Below are 24441 nucleotides of genomic sequence, written 5' to 3'. Positions count from 1 at the left end.
GGTATCATCAATATGCGAATGATACCCAGTTGTACATCTCCACCCCATGTCCAGTCAGCGAAGCAGTGGAAGTGATGTGCCGGTGCCCACCCTCCTTGTCTTTCGTAAACTACACAAGACCCACCTATACCGCTAGGCATGGGGGATCTGAGAGATCGTTCCCCCAGGCTCCTTATAATTTATGTTTGGTATGTATGTGTTGTTTGGTTTTAATATGATAGGGTTTTAGTTATTTCTTTTAATATTAGATTTGTGCTACTATAATATTGTTTTTATCATTGTTGTGAGCCGCCCCGAGTCTTTGGACAGGGGCGGTATACAAATCTAATAAATTATTATTATTATTATTATTATTATTATTATTATTATTATTATTATTATTGTTATTATATTTGCCCCATTTTTACGATCTTTCTTGCCCCATTTGTTAAATGAATCTCCGCAGTTCCTAAATTAGTCACACGGATGTTAAGTGAACCTGGCTTCCCTGTTGCTTGTCAGTAGGTCGCAAAAGCATGACTCCGGGACCTTGGAGATGTCATAAACGGGAGTCGCTTTCCCAAGCATCTGAATCCCACGGGGATGCCGCAACGGTCATAAATGTGAAAAAATTGTCACTTTTTTCAGTGCTGTTGTAACTTTGAACGGTTGTAAGTCGAGGACTATCTGCATTTACAAGGATTGCAGCCTCCCAAGGTCAATAAGTCAATAGTTCAATTGATAAAATTGAACGGGTCCAAAGACGAGCTACAAAAGTGGTGGAAGGTCTTAAGCATAAAACTTATTGGGAAAACTTCATGAACTCAATCCGCATAGTCTGGAGCAGTGTTTCCCAATCTTGGCAACTTGAAGATATCTGGACTTCAACTCCCAGAATTCCCCAGCCAGCAAATGCTGGCTGGGGAATTCTGGGAGTTTAAGTCCAGATATCTTCAAGTTGCCAAGGCTGGGAAACACTGGTCTGGAGGACAGAAGGGAAAGGGGAGACATGATGGAAACATTTAAATATGTGAAAGGATTAAATAAGGTTCAGCAGGGAAGTGTTTTTAATAGGAAAGTGAACACAAGAACAAGGGGGCAGGATCTGAAGTTAGTTGGGGGAAAGATCAGAAGCAACGTGAGAAAATATTATTTGGCTGAAAGAGCAGTAGATGCTTGGAACAAACTTCCAGCAGACGTGGTAGATAAATCCACAGTAACTGAATTTAAACATGCCTGGGATAAACATATATCCATCCTAAGATAAAATACAGGAAATAGTATAAGGGCAGACTAGATGGACCAGGAGGTCTTTTTCTGCCGTCAATCTTCTATGTTTTTATGTCATGTCATTTCCACTTGCGCCCTTCCCAACAAGCCGTGAGGGAAACCAGGCTCACTTAATGACCTTCCTGCCCAGCATCAGTAATTCTGGACCCAATTGTGGTTGTACAGTTACGGTTACCATAATCTTTGCAGGAGCCTCAGGGAAGAGATCCAAAAAGTCAAGATGGTGGCTGAGCCGCCATCTTGAATTTTTTAAAATCTCTTCCCTCACGACTTCCCTGAATATTTATTTTCCCCTTTCCTGTGATTTCTCTTCTTATAATTTATTTCAGGCCTCCTAAGTGTGCTGGATCTGTCTGCGCAATCTGTCATCTATGAAATTGCAACCGTAGCTTATATGGTAAGCGTTTCCCATTCGTCATATTGATTGGTTTTTAGTGTTACTTTTGAGTTTTAAGGATCTGAGGTGTTTTTAGATTAGTTAAATTGATTTTAAATTTGGGCTTAGGATCATCTCATTATTTTTATATGTTGTAAGCCGCCCCAAGTCTTCGGAAAGGTTTAGCATATTATTTATTTACTTATTCATTCATTCAGTCAGTCAGTCAGTCATTCATTCAGTCATTCAGTCATTTATTTATTATTTCATTCATTCATTCATTCATTCATTCATTTATTCATTTATTTATTTATTTATTTATTCATTCATTTATTCATTCATTCATTCATTTATTTATTCATTCATTCATTCATTTATTCATTCATTCATTCATTCATTTATTCACTTATTTATTTATTTATTCATTCATTCATTTATTCATTCATTCATTCATTTATTTATTTATTCATTCATTCATTTATTTATTCATTCATTCATTCATTCATTTATTCATTCATTCATTTTCTATTGTTTGTTTGTTTGCTTATAGTTCATTTGTTTATTTATTTATTTATTTATTTATTTATTTGTCAATCAAGTACAGGACAGTAGTTTATATAAACATATAAACATAACATAGAAAGTATGATTAAAAAAAGACAATAGGACAGTAGGTCAGGGAGGGTAGGCACAATAGTGTGCTTATGCACGCCCCTTACAAACCTCTTAGAAAAGGGGAGAGGTCAACTGTAGACAACCTAAGGTTGAAGATTTTGGGGTTGGGGGAAGAAACCGCAGAGCCAGGTAATGAATTTCAGGCCTTGATCATATGCTGAAGTCATACTTTCTGCAGTCTAGTTTGGAGTGGTTTAAATTGAGTTTGAATCTATTACATGCTCCTGTGTTGTTGCAGTTGAAGGTGAAGTAGTCATTAACAGGAAGGACATTTTGGTATATGATTTTGTGAACTGCATTTAGATCAGATCGGAAGTGACGTAGTTGTAAATTGTCTAATCCCAGTATTTAAAGTGTGGCGGAATAAAGTACAGTATTTTGTTGCGAGCAGAGGAGCGAAGGACTCTTCTTGTGTATGTGTATGTACATATATTTGTGTGTATGTAAGATAGATAGATAGATAGATAGATAGATAGATAGATAGATAGATAGATACATACATACATACATACATACACACACACACACACACACACAGAGTGGTACCTCTATCTAAGAATGCCTCTACTTATGAATTTTTCTAGAAAACAACCGGGGGTTCAAGATTTATTTTGTCTCTTCTCAAGAACCATTTTCCACTTACAAACCCGAGCCTCTGAAACTCTAACCAGAAAAGGCAGAGAGAAGCCTCCGTTGGGCCTCTCTAGGGATTTCCTGGGAGGAAACAGGGCCAGAAAAGGCGGGGAGACGCCTCTGTGGGGCCTCTCTAGGAATCTCCTGGGAGGAAACAGGGCCGGAAATGGCAGGGAGAAGCCTCTGTGGGGCTCTCTAGGAATCTCCTGGAAGGAAACAGGGCCAGAAAAGGTGGGGAGAAGCCTCCGTGGGGGTCTCTCAAGGAATCTCCTGGGAGGAAACAGGGCCGGAAATGGCAGGGAGAAGCCTCTGTGGGGCTCTCTAGGGATCTCCGGGGAGGAAACAGGGCCGGAAAAGGCAGGGAGGAGCCTCTGTGGGGCCTCTCCAGGAATCTCATGGGAGGAAACAGGCCAGAAAAGGCAGGGAGAAGCCTCTGTGGGGCCTCTCTAGGAATCTCCTGGGAGGAAACAGGGCCGGAAATGGTGGGGAGAAGCCTCTGTGGGGTTCTCTAGGAATCTCATGGGAGGAAACGGGGCTGGAAAAGGTGGGGAAAAGCCTCCGTGGGGCCTCTCTAGGAATCTCCTGGGAGGAAACAGGGCCTCCACCTTCCCAATTGCACGCATTATTTGCTTTTACATTGATTCCTATGGGAAAAATTGCTTCTTCTTTCAAACATTTCTACTTAAGAACCTGATCACAGAAAGAATTAAGTTCGTAAGTAGAGGTACCACTGTATATCTCGTGACATTTTGACTTTTTCAGCCTTGGCGGACACCTCAAGCTGGTGTAGGACTTTACCAAGGCAGGGACTCCAACAAACATCTCACATGGTCTGTCTCCTCTCCTCCTCCCTTTTTAGATTCCCTTTGGGATCGGGGCCTCCACCAGCGTCCGAGTCGGCAATGCCTTAGGAGCTGGGAAGGCAGAAGAAGCTCGGAAAACTTCTGTGGTCGCCATATTTTGCACAGGTATCATTCTGGGGCTGATAGAAAGGAGAGAATCCATGTGAATGCATAAACCAGTATTTTGAGAATCAGACTAGCGCTGGAAGGGACCTCGGAGGTCAGTCAACGAAGCAGTGGAAGTGATGTGCCGGTGCCTGGAGGCTGTTGGGGCCTGGATGGGTGTCAACAAACTCAAACTCAACCCAGACAAGACGGAGTGGCTGTGGGTCTTGCCTCCCAAGGACAATTCCATCTGTCCGTCCATTACCCTGGGGGGAGAATCATTGACCCCCTCAGAGAGGGTTCGCAGCTTGGGCATCCTCCTTGATCCACAGCTGACATTGGAACATCATCTTTCGGCTGTGGCGAGGAGGGCATTTGCCCAGGTTCGCCTGGTGCACCAGTTGCGGCCCTATTTGGACAGGGAGTCATTGCTCACAGTCTCTCATGCCCTCATCACCTCGAGGTTCGATTACTGCAACGCTCTCTACATGGGGCTACCTTTGAAAAGTGTTCGGAAACTTCAGATCGTGCAGAACGCAGCCGCGAGAGCCGTCGTGGGGCTTCCAAGATTCGCCCACGTTTCTTCAACACTCTACAGCTTGCATTGTCTGTCAATCAGTTTCCGGTCACAATTCAAAGTGTTGGTCATGACCTTTAAAGCCCTACATGGCATTGGACCAGATTACCTCCGGAACTGCCTGCTACCGCACGAATCCCAGCGACCGATAAGGTCCCACAGAGTTGGCTTTCTCCAGGTCCTGTCGACTAAACAATGTCGTTTGGTGGGCCCCAGGGGAAGAGCCTTCTCTGTGGCGGCCCCGGCCCTCTGGAACCAGCTCCCCCCGTAGATTAGAACTGCCCCCACTCTCCCTGTCTTTCACAAATTACTCAAGGCTCACTTATGCCGCCAGGCATAGGGGAGTTAGGATATTCCTTCCCCTAGGCCATTACAAGTTATGCATGGCAAGTTTGTTTGTGTGTATGTTTGGTTTTTATAATAAAGGTTTTTAGTTGTTTTATTAACTGGATTGTTACATGCTGTTTTTATCATTGTTGTTAGCCACCCCGAGTCTACGGAGAGGGGCAGCATACAAATCCAATAAATAAATAAATAAATCTAGTCCAACCCCTGGCCCAAGTGGGAGACCCTACATCTGCCTCTAACCTAGGATCGAACTCATAACCTCCTGACTAACGAGGCAAGAGCTCCACTTCTACGTCAGATCCTCCCCCCTTTTCTCTGTGTTTCAATTATTTTCTCCCTGTTTTATTTCCTCCAGCGGGATTCGTTGTTCTGATGTGTAGTGTGTTGGCCGCCTCGAAAAACGTCTTGGCGTATATTTTCACCAGTGAGAAGTAAGTGTGACATTCTTGGAGTGAACCCCTCAGACCAGTGAAGGGCTGCAAAAATTTTTACTACCACACTTTGGGCCTGGCTTATTTTGTGGGTGTGGCTTGCCGGCCATATGTCCAGATGGGAGTGGCTTGAAGATCATATGACCAAGGCTGGCTTAAAGGTCATGTGACTGGCATAAAGGTGGCCAACTTGACTGTCACTCACATGAAGGGTTAGGGTTACGGTGCCTGGCCTCTCCTCAAAGAGATACAATTTTCCTCTCTACAGTGTTCCCACGATTTTCGCGGAGGATGCGTTCCGAGACCGCCCGCGAAAGTTGAATTTCCGCAAAGTAGAGATGTGGAAGTAAATACACTATTTTTGGCTATGAACAGTATCACAAACCTTCCCTTAACACTTTAACCCCCTAAATTACAATTTCCCATTTCCTTAGCAACCATTTAGATTATTTCTCACCATGTTTATTTATTAAAGTTTATTTTTAAAAAATTATTAAAGGCAGACAAAAGTTTAGCGATGACATATGATGTCATCGGGCAGGAAAAACTGATATAGGGGGAAAAACCACAAATTATTTTTTAATTAATATTTTTTAAAAACCATGGTATAGACTTTTCGCAAAGTTCAAACCCGTGAAAATCGAGGGAACACTGTATTTGATTAGCCACAAAAAGGACAAATGATAGACAGCATTATTTGTTAAGGAGCCCAGTCACATTTTAAGGTTTTGTACTGAACCCACAAGGTTCACTATGATAACAGGTAAGGCAAGTAGCTCAATTTTCTCTCATTGCTATCAAAGTTCAGTTCTAGATAATGGTTAAAATGATTAAAGGGCTTATGGATAAAAACATGCTATTTAATTATTTCTTATTTTAAAAAGAAAGAAAGATCATAATAAGGTACTAGAGAAGGAAGGACAATAAAAAACTATTAAGTATTCAATAAACAGTGCATAAACTTACTACCCCCACTACATTCCTCCCCCCTGTGAGGGCAGCAGCTCATCACTGGGTCCTTGTAGGTCATCTAGTCCAACCCCCCGCCTAAGCAGGAGACCCTGGCCTACACCAATTCGGACAGATGGCAGTTTAGTCCCTTCTTCAAAGCTTCCAGTGATGACGTCCACAGGTGTTAAAGTTGCCAGGATTGGACATCCCTGACTTAGGGGAGATTGGCGTTGATGATGATTTTAATCTATTTGTCTACGACAGGGAAGTTGTTGACCTGGTGGCTTATGCGATGCCTGTCTACATAATCTTCCATCTGTTTGAAGGTGTTTGTGTGAGTCCTTTTCTTTCTCACTTCTTTCCACTGGGCTGGGTCGGGTTAAATTTAAGCTGGAGTTGAGCTCTGGCAACCTCAAATGTTTTAGGATTACAGGCAAACGGTGGTTTGTTTAGTAAACCACTGATGACCAAACCATGGCTTAATAGGGTATGTGAAGGCATTCTGCTGTGGGGCGGAATGGGTGGACTTCAACTCCCAGAATTCCCCTGCCAGCATATTTTAAGATGGGTGACTTCAACTCCCAGAATTCCCCAGCCAGCATGCTTTAATAGGGGTGAATTTCAATTCCCAGAATTCCCCAGCCAACAATGCTTTAAGAGGAGTGGACTTCCACTCCCAGAATTTCCCAGCTAGCAATGCTTTAAGAGGAGTGGACTTCCACTCCCAGAATTTCCCAGCTAGCAATGTTTTAAGATGGGTGGACTTCAAGTCCCAAAATTCCCCAGCCAGCATATTTTAAGCTGCTGGCTGAGGAATTCTGGGAGTTGAAGTCCACTTATCCTGCTGCCAAGCCTGAAAAAAATGCTATGAACTTCAACTCCCAGAATTCCTCAGTCAGTACAGTGGGAACTCTGGGAGTTGAAGTCCACCCACCTACCATTTGCAAAGTTTCAGGCACTCTCTTGTAAACCCAACCTTCTTTTCATCTCTTGCAGGCTGCAACCAGCGGGATCCTGCGTGGCACCGGAAGGCAGAAACTAGGCGCCATTTACAATACGTTGGGCTACTACACTGTAGGCCTGCCCTTGGGGGTCGTGCTTCTTTTTGTAGCTAAAATTGGCATGATAGGTACTGGCACTGAGTAGAGAATGGCGGGGGGGGGGGCTCTTGTACAAATATTTATTTTGTCAAAATATAGTAGATGAACAAAAGCAAAGTAGGTACAGGTAAATTTGGACAGTAGGACAGAGAGGTTAGGCACAATGGTGCGCTTATTTATTTATTCTTTGTCCAATAAACAATACATATGGAAGAGAACAGACATTGGGTAGTATATATAAAGATAATATATAATATAGAAGAGAAAGTATATGAGAGGAAGAAAATATATATGATATATGACATAAAGACAATTGGACATGGGACGAAAGGCACACCAGTGCACTTATGTACGCCCCTTAATGACCTCTTAGGAACTTGGAGAGGTCAATCGTGGATAGCCTAAGGGAGAAATGTTGGGGGTTGAGTCCGGTAAAGAGTTCCACGCTTCGACAACTCGATTGTTAAAGTCATTTTTACAGTCAAGTTTAGAGCGGTTAATATTAAGTTTGAATCTGTTGCGTGCTCTTGTGTTGTTGCGGTTGAAGGCTGAAGTAGTCGTTGACCGGAAGGACGTTGCAGCATATGATCTTGTGGGCAATACTTAGATCATGTTTTAGGCGTCATAGTTCTAAACTTTCTAGACCCAGGATTGTTAGTCTATTTTAGTAGGGTATTCTGTTTCGAGTGGAGGAGTGAAGGGCTCTTCTGGTGAAATATCTTTGGACGTACGCCCCTTACAGACCTCTTAGGAATCGGGAGAGGTCAACTGTAGACATTCTAAGGTTAAAATTTTTGGGGTCAGGGGAAGAAACCAGAGAGTCGGGTAGGGCATTCCAGACATTGATCACTCGGTTGCTGAAGTCGTATTTTCTGCAGTTGAGTTTGTATCTATTGTGTGCTCCTGTATTGTTGTGGTTAAAGCTGAAGTATCCGGTAAAATTCAGTAAAATTCTACGCAAACACAACATCAAGACAGCTTTGGTACAGATAAAAAAATAGCCAACATCCTAAGAAACCCAAAAGACAATATCCAGCTAGAAAACCAGGGAGTTTATCAAATACCGTGTAAAATCTGCCCAGCCACATATATTGGACAAACTAACAGGAGAGTAAATGCACGTGTTGCAGAACATAAGAATGCATTAAGGAAAAAAGAAAAAACCTCCTCCCTTTTCCAACACTTCAAAACTACAGGACATGAAATTGATTTTGACAGTACTAAATTAATTTCCAAAACAGAACACTACAGCAAAAGAATAATCATGGAAGCCATCGAGATAGAAAAACATCCCCAAAATATGAACAAGTGGAATGATACCTCCCACCTACCAGACATCTGGAAACCAGCCCTCAAACGTAACCCAGCCATAAAAACTGAGACTAGACTCAGAACACACATTGCAAAACAATCAAGTAGCCTGCAAGCTCCAACTACTCAGGATATCATGCCTAATCAACAACCATTAATTAATCAGCATACTTCAGCTACATCAACGACCCCAGATGTTACCCCACTGACTCACCAGGAAGTTTCTACACAGCAGGCAATTGCTGAGCCATCAAACCACACCCAGCCACCAGTATTTATAGAAGGAAGGCAGCTCAGGTCTCGCAGTGTTCGCCTGAGAACAAGGACAGAAACACCAGCCTGAAGATGACGAGTGGGACCTTGTCGAAACATCGTCAGAAATTTCCAAAACCTACACGGGAAGAAACCCGAATATACCAAGACCATCATACCTGTACCCGTGAAAATCTACGAGATATATATATATATATATATATATATGTGTGTGTGTGTGTGTGTGTGTGTGTGTGTGTGTGTTTTCGTAGATTTTCACGGGTATATGTATGTAGATTGTTCTGAGTTCGGGTTTTGCCCCGTGTAATATTTTGAGTGTCTATGCGACGTTTCGGTGAAATCACATTCACCATCATCAGGCTGAAGTTTTAAGCTTCGTGTTGCTGTAAATATGGAATGTAAGCAAAAGTTGCAGGTTCAAGTCCCAGTGGGTATGGCTAGCTGATGAGGCCAAAATAAGGCCGAAGTAGATCTATCCTAGTCTCCCTTAATTTTCAAATTCAGCTTAAACACGTGACATATATATATATATATATATATATATATATATATATATATACACACACACACACACACACACACACACATACATACACATAGTAAAATACATGATGAAGGTTATAGAGGAGATACTCATAGTAAAATATATCTAAGAAATAATAGAAAAGAAGATATAGTAATAGAACATATCAATGAAAGAATAGAAGAAGAGATATAGGAGATATAGGAGAGCAATAGGACAGGGGACGGAAGGCACTCTAGTGCACTTGTACTCGCCCCTTACTGACCTCTTAGGAATCTGGATAGGTCAACTGTGGATAATCCAAGGGTAAAGTGTTGGGGGTTTGGGGATGACATTATGGAGTCCGGTAATGAGTTCCACGCTTCGACAACTCGGTTACTGAAGTCATATTTTTTACAGTCAAGTTTGGAGTGGTTAATATTAAGTTTATATCTGTTGTGTGCTCTTGTGTTGTTGTGGTTGAAGCTGAAGTAGTCGCCAACAGGCAGGACGTTGCAGCATATGATCTTGTGGGCAATACTTAGATCTTGTTTAAGGCATCTTAGTTCTAAACTTTCTAGGCCCAGGATTGAAAGTCTAGTCTCTATTTCAAGTGGAGGAGTGAAGGGCTCTTCTGGTGAAGTATCTTTGGACATTTTCAAGGGTGTTAATGTCTGAGATGTGATATGGGTTCTAAACAGATGAGCTGTATTTGAGGATGGGTCTGGCAAAAGTTTTGTAAGCTCTGGTAAGTAGTGTGCCAGAGCAGAAGCTATGTAGGATTAGGTTTACAACTCTTGAAGCCTTCTTGGCTATGTTGTTGCAGTGGGCTTTGGCACTTAAATCTTGTGTTATTAGTATACCGAGGTCTTTAACCCAGTGGGGATTATCTGTGATAATTTGTAACATTTTTTCTCAAAACCAGCATTTGTCTCCAATTTCTGCGATGGGTGCCCAAAATGCCTATTTTGTCCATTGGACAAAATAAATACATAAATAATAAATAAATAAAAATAAATAAAACACTTCCCTCCTGAACCTTATTTATGTTCTTCTGTTCTTATAAATTGAGGGTTGATTTCTCAGGCTCTCCTCCTTCCTAGGGTTTTGGCTGGGCATGTTGATTTGCAACCTGATTCTCTGCATCTGTTTCATCGTGTACATTGTCCGGATGAACTGGAACCAGGCGGCCGAAGAGGTAAGAGGCTCCGACCACTAGGGAACTCTGCTCCTGCATGGCCTATTTCCCTTTTTCCTTCACATCCTGGTCATTCACACTGTTTTGGACTGCTCTGTTTACGACCATGCATCAAGCCCAGACTTATACTCACGCCAGTCATTCAACAAGTCGCCATGTAAACATGTCCACTTTGTGACCGGTTTGGTTTTCTTTACACTGATGGTTAAGTGAACACCATGGTTGTAGAGCAAAAACCTGTGGTCATCACAGCCGATAAGTGAATCTGTTGTTTGCAATGTCCTTTTTTCTTCTCCTGGAAACTGGATGTAAACCTTGGTTTCCAGCCAAAGTGTCATAAATCACGATTAATTTGACTGCTGGACGCTGCGATTTTATTTATTTATTTATTTATTCATTTGTCCAATACACAAATACATAGGAAGAAAAATAGACATGTGATAATATAAAAGAGGGTGAAAGTGAACTTAGAGGAGAGGATATATGAAAGGAAGAGAATATATATCATAGGTGAAAGAAAGGAAAGACAATTGGACAGGGGACGAAAGGCACACCGGTGCACTTATGTACGCCCCTTACTGGCCTCTTAGGAACCTGGAGAGGTCAATCGTGGAGAGTCTAAGGGAGAAATGTTGGGGGTTAGGGGTTGACACAATTGAGTCCGGTAATGAGTTCCACGCTTCGATAACTCGATTGTTCAAATCATATTTTTTACACTCAAGTTTGGAGCGGTTCGTATTAACTTTGAATCTGTTGCGTGCTCTTGTGTTATTGCGGTTGAAGCTGAAGTAGTCATTGACCGGTAGGACATTGCAGCATATGATCTTGTGGGCAATACTCAAATCGTGTTTTAGGCACCGTAGTTCTAGGATTTCTAGGCCCAGGATTGTTAGTCTATTTTCGTAGGGTCTTCTGTTTCGAGTGGAGGAGTGAAGGTCTCTTCTGGTGAAATATCTTTGGACATTTTCAAGGGTGTTGATGTCTGAGATGTGGTATGGGTTCCAGACAGATGAGCAGTAGTCTAGGATGGGTCTGGCAAAAGTTTGGTAGGCTTGCAGGGCAGTTTTGTAAGATTGTAGGGCAGTTGCTCAGCTGCTAAAATGTAAACGTAGGATCACAGAGGTGGAAAGTGGTCAGAAATTGGAATCAGTTTTAAGCAGACCCACAGCACATGTAGGCGCTATGCAGCTGAGTTTCGGCCTTGGGGAAGGCCGTTTCGCCCTCCAGAGGTTTCAGGGAAGCTTCCTGAAGCCCCAGAGTGCAAAAAACTGCCCATCGGGCCAACCGGAAGTTCAAAAAAAGAATATAGACTTCCAGTCTGGGTTTCCCATTGGGTGTTTTTCTCATTCTGGGGCTTCAGGAAGCTTCCCTGAGGGCTTCAGATTGCGGAAAAAGGCAAACCAGGAGTCTGTTTTATCAAACGCCATCACTCTGCTAAACAAATAATTCCCTCAACACTGTCAAACTATTTACTAAGTCTCCACTACTATTACTACGTTTTTTCTCATCGTTCCTATCACCCATCTCCTCCCACTTATGACTGTATGACTGTAACTTGTTGCTTGTATCCTTAAGATTTTTATTGTTTCCTCATTGCTTATTTGATCCAATTTATAATATATTTTTAAAGTAAATTTTATTACAACAACAACAAAAAATACTTAAAAGAAAACGTGCCCAACACCAATAAAACCCCACCACCATTTAGGGGGTTAAATTATTTGCAATAAGTTTTGATTTCTTCCTTAGCTAACTTACATTTCCTTACATACAAAAAGTGATTGGAATTTATTTTTCACATTGTCGTCATAAATTCTACTTAAGATATAATTTTTCACCTTATTCCATCGTGCCATCAGCTTCTCCAATTTATTTTCATCAAAGTTATTTAATCTTACTTCCGTAATTTCGAAGTTGATGTGGTCCACCATGTACCAGTACCAATTCTGGATTGTCCATTTATTGCTATCCTTCCACCCTAATACCACTACTGCTTGAGCGCTTTCCAAAGCTGCTGTTTTGATTTCTTTAAATTCTCGTAATTCCCCATATTTAGCTAGTATTGCTAATTCTTTCGTGATTATCCAATTAATGTTTAGCATATTATTTATTTCATTCTGTACTTCCTTCCAAAATTTTTGAACTTCAACACATTTCCAGAGCATATGCATAAAAACTCCTTTTATTTGGCAACCATGCCAGCAATTTCCTTTCCCTTTCCTCTGGAAGTGTGCTAGTTTTACTGCCATGAAATACCATTTATGTAAAGTTTTCCTTCTCATCTCTCTAATTCTTATATTCTTTATCTTAGGTATATTTTCTACTACTTCTTCCATCTCGCTTTCATTAATCCGTAATTCATTTTGCCAATATCTTGTTAGGCCTTTAATCACTTCCTCTTCCACTTGTAATAACATGCTATAAATATTACTAGCCTGTCGTTTGAATCATTAATCTTTTCTTTCAATATTTTCTCTAGACAGTTTTCTTCTCTCAAAAATGCTTCTTTATTCTCACTTTTATTATTTGATCCAATTGACAATCATTAAGTGTTTTTTACCTCATGATTCTTGACAAATGCATCTTTTCTTTTATGTACACCGAGAGCATATGCACCAAAGACAAATTCCTTGTGTGTCCAATCACACTTGGCCAATAAAGGACTTTATTCTATTATATATATGTGTGTGTGTGTGTGTGTGTCATAGTCTCCCTTAATTTTAAAAATTCACCAAAAACATGTGATATACGCACACACACACACACACACACACACACACACCTTAATAAAATCTCTACTCTTCCCTTTTAGGCCCAGCGCCGTGCCAAACTGTCGCCGAAGCCAGTGGAGGATTTGAATTCGGCTCCCATCCCGGATAAGGCAATTTCTTCTTCCGATATGGAATGCAAAGCAGGGTTTGGAGGTGAGCGAAGGAAGAAAACTTTGTAGCCATGCCAGGCCGATACAGGCAGTCCTTGATTTACAACCACTCACTTAGTGTCAGAATTAAGAAGTAAGAATTAAATTTGCACTTAAAGCAAAGAGACGGGCTTTAAACGGAATTACGGCCTGAAAAAAAGTTATATTCATTTTTAAGATATAAGGAATTGTAGGCTCAATTGTGTTCATTAAGTTGCTTGCTGTCTGGAGCCAAGTTCGAGTCCCACCTGTCCTTTTCTGTTCCAGGACACACGGATGTCCAGAATGGCGTTGTGCTTCTGAGCTTTACCGTCATAGATGGGCCAACTCTGCAGGACAAGGCAGCGGCTGGCGCTCCCAGGCCGGGCCGGGTACTGACGACCAAACAACTGATTGTGAGACGGGGACTGGCGGTAGCCGGCGCCGTGGGAATTCTCGCCGTGGGAATATTGATACGGATATTCACGGACAATTAGAGGCTGGGAAGAGACTAGGACAAACCCCCTTGAACCCCAAAGCAAAGGAACAAGAGCAAGATGCTGAGCAGCAGGACCCTGTTTCATCCAGCAGAGGGCGCCAAGCGGGAGTTATATATCCAGAGCCTCCACCAGGGGGCACCCCTCTCAGCCAAACATTGTGGGATATTAGCCATGTTGCTTCTTCTTGCAAAGCGGAACTGGCCAAATCCAGCATCTCAAAATGAAAAAGACTCATTTTGGGGGGTTAAGAAAGTTTATTTCTACAACGCGTAGATAACCCGACATATTCCATGTAATCTTTCCAGATAAAAACCTTTTAGTAGTATTTTTTTAACATTGCTTTTAAATGTACGCCTTTAAAAGGAACGAGGAAAGCAGGTTAGAAAAGGGTTAGCAAACAAACTAAGAAATATAGATCCCGGGGAGGTCAAAAAGGTCAAAAGGGCACCCGAACCATGTCAACAGAACTTTCATCCATGTTTACGTGAGGTTACAAGGATAGAGCTTCGATGACATGGTTATGGGGGTTGACATTTTGACTTTTTGACCTCCCCTACAGATGCCAGTGGCCATTTTTTGAAGGGAGTAGTGCCCTTTCATTTAATTTAGGATTTATTTGGCTTCTGCAATGTGGTTTTAGCCGTGGTTTGGTCCAACGAAACTCCGAGGATCTTGTCGAGGAATTCATGAATGCTATTTATACACTGAACATAATCTAACCAGGATCTGGCCAGACTTTGGGTTTTATCTCCCGGCTTCCAGCATTCGGAAAATTCTTCTTGTCCATCCACCGTAGTTTCATTTGTTCATTTCAACCGTCCGGCCGCTTACTATTGTAGGGAGAAAAATTGGTCCGGTTCCAAAGCAGGGAGAAAATTACTGGAAACAAAATGGGAGCCTGATTGGAAAGGAGGATTCAGAAACACAGCATGCAGTTCTGGGGCAGCTGATAAAATTAGCTTAATGAGCGCCAAGGATTCTGTCCCCTACGGTTTCTGGAATGCTGCAGGGAATTGTGCAGTGTATGTAGTGAGTTCTGTAGTGTGTCGTATGCCTTTTTGCTATTCTAATGGTGGTGGGGTTAATCTTAAAGGTGGCGTCCTGTTCTTAGAATTCTTAGAGTCGAGGGGGATGTAAGTTCTTTATCCCATCATTTGGAGCGAAAGGTTTGCTTCACTTGCGAATAAGCTGGCCTCAGATAGTGGGCTGTTGCCAATTCCAACCGGTTCTTTAGAACAGGTAGCGGGAAATTTGGTACCACTCGCCAAACTGGCAGCAATGAGCAGCGGTCCATGCTCCCAAACTAGTCCTCCAGTTATCGCAGATTGCAAAAAAAAAAAACCAAAACCCCTCTGGGCATGCTCAAAGGCTTCTGCGCATGCGCAGAGGGTCATTTCCTGAATGCAAAATGTGCAGTTCTGTTGCAAGGTGAACTGGTGAGGAAGGTCAGGAGAATCCAACCCTATCCACTTTTAAAGACTTCAGGCATCTGCTGGAGGCTGTTGGGGGGTTGCTTTCTGCCTTTAAGAACATGCTTCTCCATTTCTCCGTTTGGGGAAAATATAATTGTTTGAGGAATAGCAGAAGTCCCAGAATTCCCCATCCAGCAATGTTTTAAGAGGGGTGGACTTCCACTCCCAGAATTCCCCTGTCAGCATGCTTTACGTTTGATGGACTTCCACTCCCAGAATTCCCCAGCCAGAGGGGTGGACTTCAAGTCCCAGAATTCCCCAACCAGCCTACTTTAAGACGAGTGGACTTCCATTTCCCAGAATCCCCCAGCCAGCCTGCTTTAAGATGGGGGAACTTCATTTCCCAGAATTCCCCTGTCAGCATGAGGGGTGGACTTCCACTCCCAGAATCCCCCAGCCAGCATGTTTTTACGCTGCTGGCTGGGGAATTCTGGGAGTTGAAGTCCACTCATCATCCTGCTACCAAGCCTGAAAAACACCATGCATACATCAGAAATATCTCTATGGGTTTAAATGTGTCCCCATTTTGTTCCTTGCCATAAAACGACTGTAAAATGCAAAACTTTGGATTGCTCGTTTCCAAGAAAAGAAAAAAAATGAGAAGCTGCTATTGACCCCGAAAGCAACAAAAACTTCATTTTTAAAAAACAAGAAATGTTCAAAAACACAGAACAAGGTTGCTTTAAAACAACGACTCCGTAAGAAAAATACCTTGAAAATCTAATTTAACAATTCCTAGTTTCTCTGCTCAAAACTCTTTTTGTCAATTTCCTTTCTTTGGTGCAAACTTGTGTTTCCAAGAGAGAAGAAATTATAACAATATATAAGATATATTCTCACCCGAGAAATCAACCTTTGGTGCTTACCCTACTTGAGTTTAATGATTAAGAAGAAATTGTGTTAGCTCTTGTAACTAAGTGTTAGAAAAAGACACGCCATCCGACACACACACACGCAAACACACAAACACTGCCTGGAACAGCTTTTTTTAACACCACGTTGTGTGACGGCCTCTGTGGAATTGCGCTCTCAGAAAAGTACCACCTATAAAAAAGGGAGAAAAATAAATGATATTAAATTTCTGCGTTGGGAAAAAACAAATACAATGATCCCTCGATTATCGCGAGGGTTACGTTCCAAGACCTCTCGCGATAATCGATTTTCCGCGGTATAGTGGTGCGGAAGTAAAAACACCATCTGCGCATGTGCGCCCTTTTTTCCATGGCCGCGCATGCGCAGATGGTGGAGCCGGGGAGTGACGAAAGTGCAACTAATATTAGATAAACATCTACAGTATCTAAATAAATAAAATAAACATCTCGCCGCTCGTCCGTTCGCCCGCCCGCCTGCCGCTCGCCGCTCGTCCGTTCGCCCGCTCGCCGCTTGTCCGTTCGCCCGCCGCTCGCCTGCCCTTCGCCCGGCCACCCGACGCTCGAGAGCAAGAGGGGGAGAGATAGAGAAAGGGAGAGAAGGAAAGAAAGAAAGAGATGAGAGAGGGAGGAAGAGAATGACAGGAAAGAAAGAGACAGAGAAGTGACTCTTGGTATGATGTCATCGGGTGGGAAAAACCGTGGTATAGCAAAAAAACCGTGGAGTATTTTTTAATTAATATTTTTTGAAAAACCATGGTGTAGCGTTTCGCGAAGATCGAGACCGCGAAAATCGAGGGATCACTGTACAGTTTTTGACAGATGATTGCAACTGGGACCAGAATTTCCATGGCTAAGCAGGGTGGTTGTTAAGTGAATCACCAGTACGGTGGTCCCTCTACTTACGAACTAAATTTGTTCCGTGACCAGGTTCTCAAGTAGAAAAGTTTGTAAGAAGAAGCCATTTTTTCACATAGGAATCAATGTAAAAGCAAATACAGTGATCCCTCGAGTTTCGCGATCTCGATCTTCGCGAAACGCTATATCGCGATTTTTCAGCAATTGTGACCATCTCGATCTTCGCGAACGCTACATCGCGATTTTTCCCAACCCATGAGGTCACTCTCTTCCTTCCTTTCTCATCTTTCTTTCTCTCTCTCTTTCTCTATGTTGCTTCTTCCTCTCTCACACTCTCTTCCTCCCTCTCTCATCTCTCTTTCCTTCTCTCTCTTTCTCTCCCCCTCTTGCTCTCGAGTGGCCGCCTAGCAGCTGATCTGCTTGGCAGCGCAGCAGCAGCGAGGAGCCGAAGATCTTCGGCTCCTCGCTGGTGCTGCGCTGCCGAGCAGATCAGCTGCTAGGCAGACGAAGGAACCTTCCCTGGGTCTTCCCCACCCGGATCTTCGGCTCCTCGCTGCAGCCGCGCGCCCCTCGCCTTCGCCTCACCTGGCGGGCGAAGGAGGGCGCAGCTCCGGCCGCTCGCCTCGGAGCCGGTCTGCCTCACTGGCCGCTTGCAGCTGAGCCTCGGCAGAAGGCGAGGGGCGCGCGGGGAGCTGCCTGACAGGAGGCGGGCGACGGAGGGCGCAGCTCCGGCCGCTCGCCTGGTCGGCCGAGCGCCCCTTGCCTTCGCCTCGCCGCTGCACCCTCCTTCACCCGCCCTTTTTGACTGCCCATCCGCCCCACGGCCTCTCCCCCCCCTTCAAAACAAAAAAAAACCCCACTGAGCCGGAGGGAACTCCTGACGTTCGGGCAGCAAAAAGAAGCGCAGGGCAGCCCCCGCTGAAAGTGCGCAGAGCCGGCGACACACAGGAGCGGGAGAACCGCACGCGCGCACACACACCGGAGAGCCACGCGAGAGAGCCCCGTTTCCTCAGAGCGGCGTTGCCTTCAGCGCCGCATCACCCGGCAAGGTTCTTCCCAAAGCCGCCGAAAGGGGAAAAAAAACAGCCCCCCAAAACCCCGGGCCGCCTTGGCATCGCCACCCAGCCGGCCGCGCACGGACCCTCCATTCAGTCCTTGCCGGAGAGAGCCACGAACGACACTCCCGGCGAAGGGTGGCGGTTTTTCCAGTCCGCGGCAATTCCCCTCAGCACGCTGCCGGATCCAGCGGGGGAGGGGGGGGAAGCGAAGGCGCGGCGATGGGCAAGGGCTGCCAGTGAGCATTCTCCGTCCCTTTCCTGCTGCACCGGTCCGGGGCCAAGTGGGCGGGGGCGGCCGGGACCCTCGCCTGTCTCCGCCGCCCGCATCGCCCCTCCGGCGGGCCGGCCTCCCCCGCCCGCCTCTGCTGGAGCCGCCTCCGCCTCCCCGACTGGCACAAAAGGGCCCCGCCCGCCCCGCCCCGAAGCTTACCTTGCGGCGGGATTAAAAGTGCTGGGGTGGGGGGGGTGTCACTTCGCCGCTCGTGTCCTGGCTAAACCGGGCGGCAGGAGACAAGCTTTGAGTTTTTACCTGCGGGGAGAGAAGTAGGACTTTCCTAACTCCCTCCCCCCGCAGCCAAAACTCAAAGCCTGTCTCTTTTTTTCTTGCGGCGAGCCCAAGCCGTTCCTCTCTTGACCGCAGCCGAGCTTCCCTCGGCCCCCTTTGGCCCCGTCGCCTCCTCCCCGCCTGCCTTTCCTCGCCAAGCGCACGAAAAAAAAGAGAGAAGGCTTCTACCAGAAGCCGGGGACGGCCGGCAGGGGCATGAAGGATCCCGACGCGCTCCCGAGGCCGGCGGTGAGATCCTTCATGCCCCTGCCGGCCGTCCCCGGCTTCTGGTATCTCTGTGGGAGGGGGAGGCGGCTGCTTGAAAACCCCTGACCTCCATCGCCTCCCCCCCACGGCACAAGGTGAGCACACCTCGCCGCTGACACAGGCGGCGGGGACTGCTCTGTCCCCGTTCCCCTTGCGCAAAACTACGCAGCCCCAGATCGCTCGCTTCTCCAGCCAGCAAAGCCGACTGCCCAGCTTTGCTGGCTGATCCAGGAAAGGAAAGTGTCACATTTAAAAAGCACGCCGGCCTCGGGAGGGCGTGGGAGGCTCCCTCATGGAGAGGAACCCTGGCGGGGCGGAGCCTCCCACGCGCTCCCGAGGCCGGCGTGCTTTTTAAATGTGACACTTTCCTTTCCTGGATCAGCCAGCAAAGCTGGGCAGTCGGCTTTGCTGGCTGGAGAAGCGAGCGATCTGGGGCTGCGTAGTTTTGCGCAAGGGGAACGGGGACAGAGCAGTCCCCGCCGCCTGTGTCAGCGGCGAGGTGTGCTCACCTTGTGCCGTGGGGGGGAGGCGATGGAGGTCAGGGGTTTTCAAGCAGCCGCCTCCTCCCCCCCACAGAGATACCAGAAGCCGGGGACGGCCGGCAGGGGCATGAAGGATCTCACCGCCGGCCTCGGGAGCGCGTGGGAGGCTCCGCCCCGCCAGGGTTCCTCTCCATGAGGGAGTCCGCCGAGCTGCCCGTCTTCAATTCGCCGCTCAGGCGCGTCTCCTGAGGGGAAACCGGCATGGCGAGCGCGGCCACAAGGGCGCTCTGGGTCCCTGACGTGCGCGCTCCCCCGCCGAGTCTCCTCGCCGCCCAGCAGGATCGGGAGCCCGGGAGAGACGGCGAATTGAAGACGGGGGCTGCGAAGGGGCGCACGCGGCAGAGCTCCGGCGGAGGAGAGGTGGCGGGGAGAAGCTCTCTCTCCCTCCCCCCCCCCCCCGGAAAAAAGAAACAGCCCCAGCCAAAGACGCCCAGCGAGAAAGAGACCTCCGCGCCGACTTTTCTCGGCTGCTGTCCACGCCCGGCTCTCTTGGCAGGCAGAAGCAACAAGTCCGGCTCGGAGGCCTCTTTCTCGCTGGGCGTCTTTGGCTGGGGCTGCTTTCTTTTTTCCGGCGGGGGGGGAGGGAGAGAGAGCTTCTCCCCGCCACCTCTCCTCCGCCGGAGCTCTGCCGCGTGCACCCCTTCGCAGGCCCCTCGCTCCTTGTCCCGACAGCCCCCCCCCACCGCAGCACTTTGAATCCCGCCGCTTCTGCTGGATACGGGCGGTGGGTGGGACCAGCGGCGCGGAAGCCAGGGCTGTGGCAGCTCGCCCCCCCCCCATCGCCCGTATCCAGCAGAAGCGGCGGGATTCAAAGTACTGGGGTGGGGGGTGTCCCGACAGCGGCGGGTGAACGGGGCGAGCGAACGAGGCGAGCGGGGGTGAACGAGGCGGGCGAACGGAGCGGGGGGGGGGGTGAACAAGGCGGGGGAACGAGGCGAGCGAACGAGGCGAGCGGCAAACGGCGGGCGGGCATCAGCGAGGATCCGAGGCCGCCGGGAAGACCCAGGGAAGGTTCCTTCGGCCGCCTAGCAGCTGATCTGCTCAGTAGCGCAAGGAGCCGAAGATGGGGTTTCCCCTTTGCGTGGGCGGCTGGGAAACTCCAATCTTCGGCTCCTCGCTGCTGCTGCGCTACCGAGCAGATCAGCTGCTAGGCGGCCGAAGGAACCTTCCCAGGGTCTTCCCCACCTCCCACACGCAAACCCCACCATCTGCATGAAAAAAAATGGCGCGCATGCGCAGATTATGTTTTTACTTCCGCGCCGCTACTTCGCGAAAAATCGATTATCGCGAGGGGTCCTGGAACGGAACCCTCGCGATAATCGAGGGACCACTGTAATGCGTGCGATTGGGGATACCTTCCTTCCTCCATTCTTTTTTGTCTGCCTGTCTGTCATCTCTATATCTCTCTATCATCTATCTATCTATCTATCTATCTATCTATCTTCTATCTGTCTATCTATCTATCTATCTTCTATCTATCTATCATCTATCTACCTACCTACCTACCTATCAGATCTACCTACCTATCTATCTATCTATCTATCTATTTATATTATCTACATCTATCTACCTATCTACCTACCTACCTATCATCTATCTATCTATCTATCTATCTATCTATCTATCTATCTATCTATCTATCTACCTACCTATCTGACCATGTTTCCCTGAAAATAAGACCCTGTCTTATATTTTTTTGAACCCTGAAATAAGCGCTTGGCCTTATTGCCATGCACTCAAAAGCCTGATTGGGCTTATTATCAAAGGATGTCTTATTTTGGGGTGGGGGGGGAGGACAGAGTACATCTACCCATCTATATGAATACAGAATAACAGAATTATTCTGTTATTCTGTATTCAACCAGGAGACCTTACTCCATTTTAGACGAACAGTTATCCAGTCTCTTCTTAAACACCTGCAGAAGCACCCACAACCTCTGGAGGCAAGCCGTTCCACTGATCAATTGTTCTCACTGTCAGGAAATTTCTCCTTAGTTCTAAGTTGCTTCTCTCCTTGTTTAGTTTCCACCCATTGCTTCTTGTCCTACCCTCAGGTGCTTTGGATAATAGCTTGACTCCTTCTTCTTGGTGGCAACCCCTGAGATACTGGAAGACTGCTATCCTGTCTCCCCTGGTCCTTCTTTTCATCAAACGAGCCATGCCCAGTTCCTGCAACCGTTCTTCGTATGTTTTAGCCTCCAGTCCACTCATCATCAGATGTAATAACAGGTGCTGTAACCTGAGCTCAGCTCCATCCTCTACACATCAACACTCATCTCATAAATAAACAGCTTAATCCTCTTTTCCTGGCAGCAGTATGGAATGCATCGGCCCTGCCTTTTTCTGGAATGTGGGTTTTTTTTAAATTTCCAGATTCCCAGGCTATTTTCCCAGCTGAGAGATTTCCTGGTTGTCTCTCATCCAAACGCTAAACTTGATATTCTCCCGCTGGGCTTCCTATGATCTGCGAAATACCCTTGGAAATAGCAATAGCAATTTGACATATACCACTTTGTAGTGCTTTCCAGCCCTCTCTAAGCAGTTTACAGAGGGTCAGCCTATTGCCCCCAAAATCTGCATCCTCATTTGACCCACCTCCGAAGGATGGAAGGCTGAGTCAACCTGGAGCCTGGTGAGATTCGATCCGCCAAACTCCCGGCAGCCAATGATCAGCAGAAGTAGCTTGCAGTGCTGCACTCTAACCACTGCACCACCGAGGCTCTTACAAGACGTCCAATGTCCCTTCGAACAATTCCATTCTATTCTATTCTGTTCTACTTTCTATTTGATTCTATTCTAATTTTTATTCTAAATTCTATTCTAAATATTCTCTATTCTATTTTATAACCCTAGCAATAGCAGTGAGACTTATTTACCGCTTCACAGTGCTTCACAGCCCTCTCTAAGCAGTTTACAGAGAGTCAGCCTGTTGCCGCCAACAATCTGGGTCCTCATTTTACCGACCTTGGAAGGACGGAAGGCTGAGTGAAACCTTGAGCCTGGTGAGATTCGATCTGCCAAACTGCTGGCAGCCGGGTGATCAGCAGAAGTAGCCTGCAGTACTGCACTCTAACCACTGTATCACTGAGGGAGGAAGGAAGGAAGGAAGGAAGGAAGGAAGGAAGGGAAGGAAGGAAGGAAGGGAAGAAGGAAGGAAAGGAAGGAAGGAAAGAAGGAAAGAAGGAAAGAAGGAAGGAAGGAAGGAAGGGAAGGAAGGAAGGGAAGAAGGAAAGAAGGAAGGAAGGAAGGAAAGAAGGAAGGAAAGAAGGAAAGAAGGAAGGAAGGAAGGAAAGAAGGAAGGAAGGAAGGAAAGAAGGAATAGCAATAGCATTTAGATTTATATACCACTTTGCAATGCTTTCCAGCCCTTTCTTAGTGGTTTACAGAGAGACAGACTATTGCCCCAAACGATCTTGAGTCCTCATTTGACCCACCTCGGAAAGGACGGAAGGCTGAGTCAACCTTGAGCCTGGTGAGATTCGATCTGCCAAACTGCTGGCAGCCGGTGATCAGCAGAAGTAGCCTGCAGTACTTCACTCTAACCACTGCACCACCGAGCCTCTATCAGTGAGACTACAGGCAGTCCTCAATATATGACAATCCATACAGAGTCACACACAGGGCTGCCCTTCAACCATGGTGGCAAGGAAGGTCATAAAGCGGAGCCAGGTTCACTTTAACTCCCTGGCTCTCGCTTAGTAACAGGAATTTTTGGGTCGTAACACAAAGACAGCATGTAATTTCAACCATTACAGGACTAGCCGTAGTATCTACATTGGGAAAACCACAGGGAGGGTGGAAGCCCTGTTTTCCCCCAGGAGATTCCTGGAGAGGCACAACGGAGGCTTCTCCCTGTCTTTTCCGGCCCTGTTTCCTCCCAGGAGATTCCTAGAGAGGCCCCACGGAGGCTTCTCCCTGCCTTTTCCGTTCCGGTTTCCTCCCAGGAGATTCCTGGAGAGGCCCAACGGAGGCTTCTCCCTGCCTTTTCCGTTCCTGTTTCCTCCCAGGGGATTCCTGGAGAGGCCCCACGGAGGCTTCTCCCTGCCTTTTCCGTTCCTGTTTCCTCCCAGGAGATTCCTGGAGAGGCCCCACGGAGGCTTCTCCCTGCCCTTTCCGTTCCTGTTTCCTCCCAGGAGATTCCTGGAGAGGCCCCACGAAGGCTTCTCCCTGCCTTCTCCGTTCCGGTTTCCTCCCAGGAGATTCCTGGAGAGGCCCAACGGAGGCTTCTCCCTGCCTTTTCCGTTCCTGTTTCCTCCCAGGAGATTCCTGGAGAGGCCCCACGGAGGCTTCTCCCTGCCTTTTCCGTTCCTGTTTCCTCCCAGGAGATTCCTGGAGAGGCCCCACGGAGGCTTCTCCCTGCCTTTTCCGTTCCTGTTTCCTCCCAGGAGATTCCTGGAGAGGCCCCACGAAGGCTTCTCCCTGCCTTTTCCGTTCCTGTTTCCTCCCAGGAGATTCCTGGAGAGGCCCAACGGAGGCTTCTCCCTGCCTTTTCCGTTCCTGTTTCCTCCCAGGGGATTCCTGGAGAGGCCCCACGGAGGCTTCTCCCTGCCTTTTCCGTTCCTGTTTCCTCCCAGGAGATTCCTGGAGAGGCCCCACGGAGGCTTCTCCCTGCCTTTTCCGTTCCTGTTTCCTCCCAGGAGATTCCTGGAGAGGCCCCACGAAGGCTTCTCCCTGCCTTTTCCGTTCCTGTTTCCTCCCAGGAGATTCCTGGAGAGGCCCCACGGAGGCTTCTCCCTGCCTTTTCCGTTCCTGTTTCCTCCCAGGAGATTCCTAGAGAGGCCCCACGGAGGCTTCTCCCTGCCTTTTCCGTTCCTGTTTCCTCCCAGGAGATTCCTAGAGAG

At 46.7% G+C, this 24441-nt stretch overlaps 1 protein-coding gene and 1 pseudogene across 7 annotated transcripts in view; one reads left to right on the top strand and one right to left on the bottom strand.

Moving 5' to 3' along the window:
- The window catches only part of LOC139155818 (multidrug and toxin extrusion protein 1-like), a 42485-nt pseudogene extending 28170 nt beyond the window's left edge, over positions 1 to 14315 (top strand).
- The window catches only part of LOC139155819 (aldehyde dehydrogenase family 3 member A2-like), a 59839-nt gene continuing 49622 nt past the window's right edge, over positions 14225 to 24441 (bottom strand). For all 7 annotated transcript variants that reach the window (XM_070731113.1, XM_070731112.1, XM_070731109.1 and 4 more), the window contains exon 11: positions 14225 to 16506. In XM_070731113.1, coding sequence (XP_070587214.1) covers positions 16492 to 16506 — 15 coding nt within the window. In that variant the 3' untranslated portion in view covers positions 14225 to 16491. The remainder of the gene's footprint in view (positions 16507 to 24441) is intronic.

Source organism: Erythrolamprus reginae, unplaced genomic scaffold (assembly GCF_031021105.1).
Source record: "Erythrolamprus reginae isolate rEryReg1 unplaced genomic scaffold, rEryReg1.hap1 H_68, whole genome shotgun sequence".
NCBI classification, from domain to species: domain Eukaryota; kingdom Metazoa; phylum Chordata; class Lepidosauria; order Squamata; family Dipsadidae; genus Erythrolamprus; species Erythrolamprus reginae.
The sequence above is the reverse complement of the archived record's forward strand: the minus strand, read 5'-3'. Positions and strand labels throughout refer to the sequence as shown.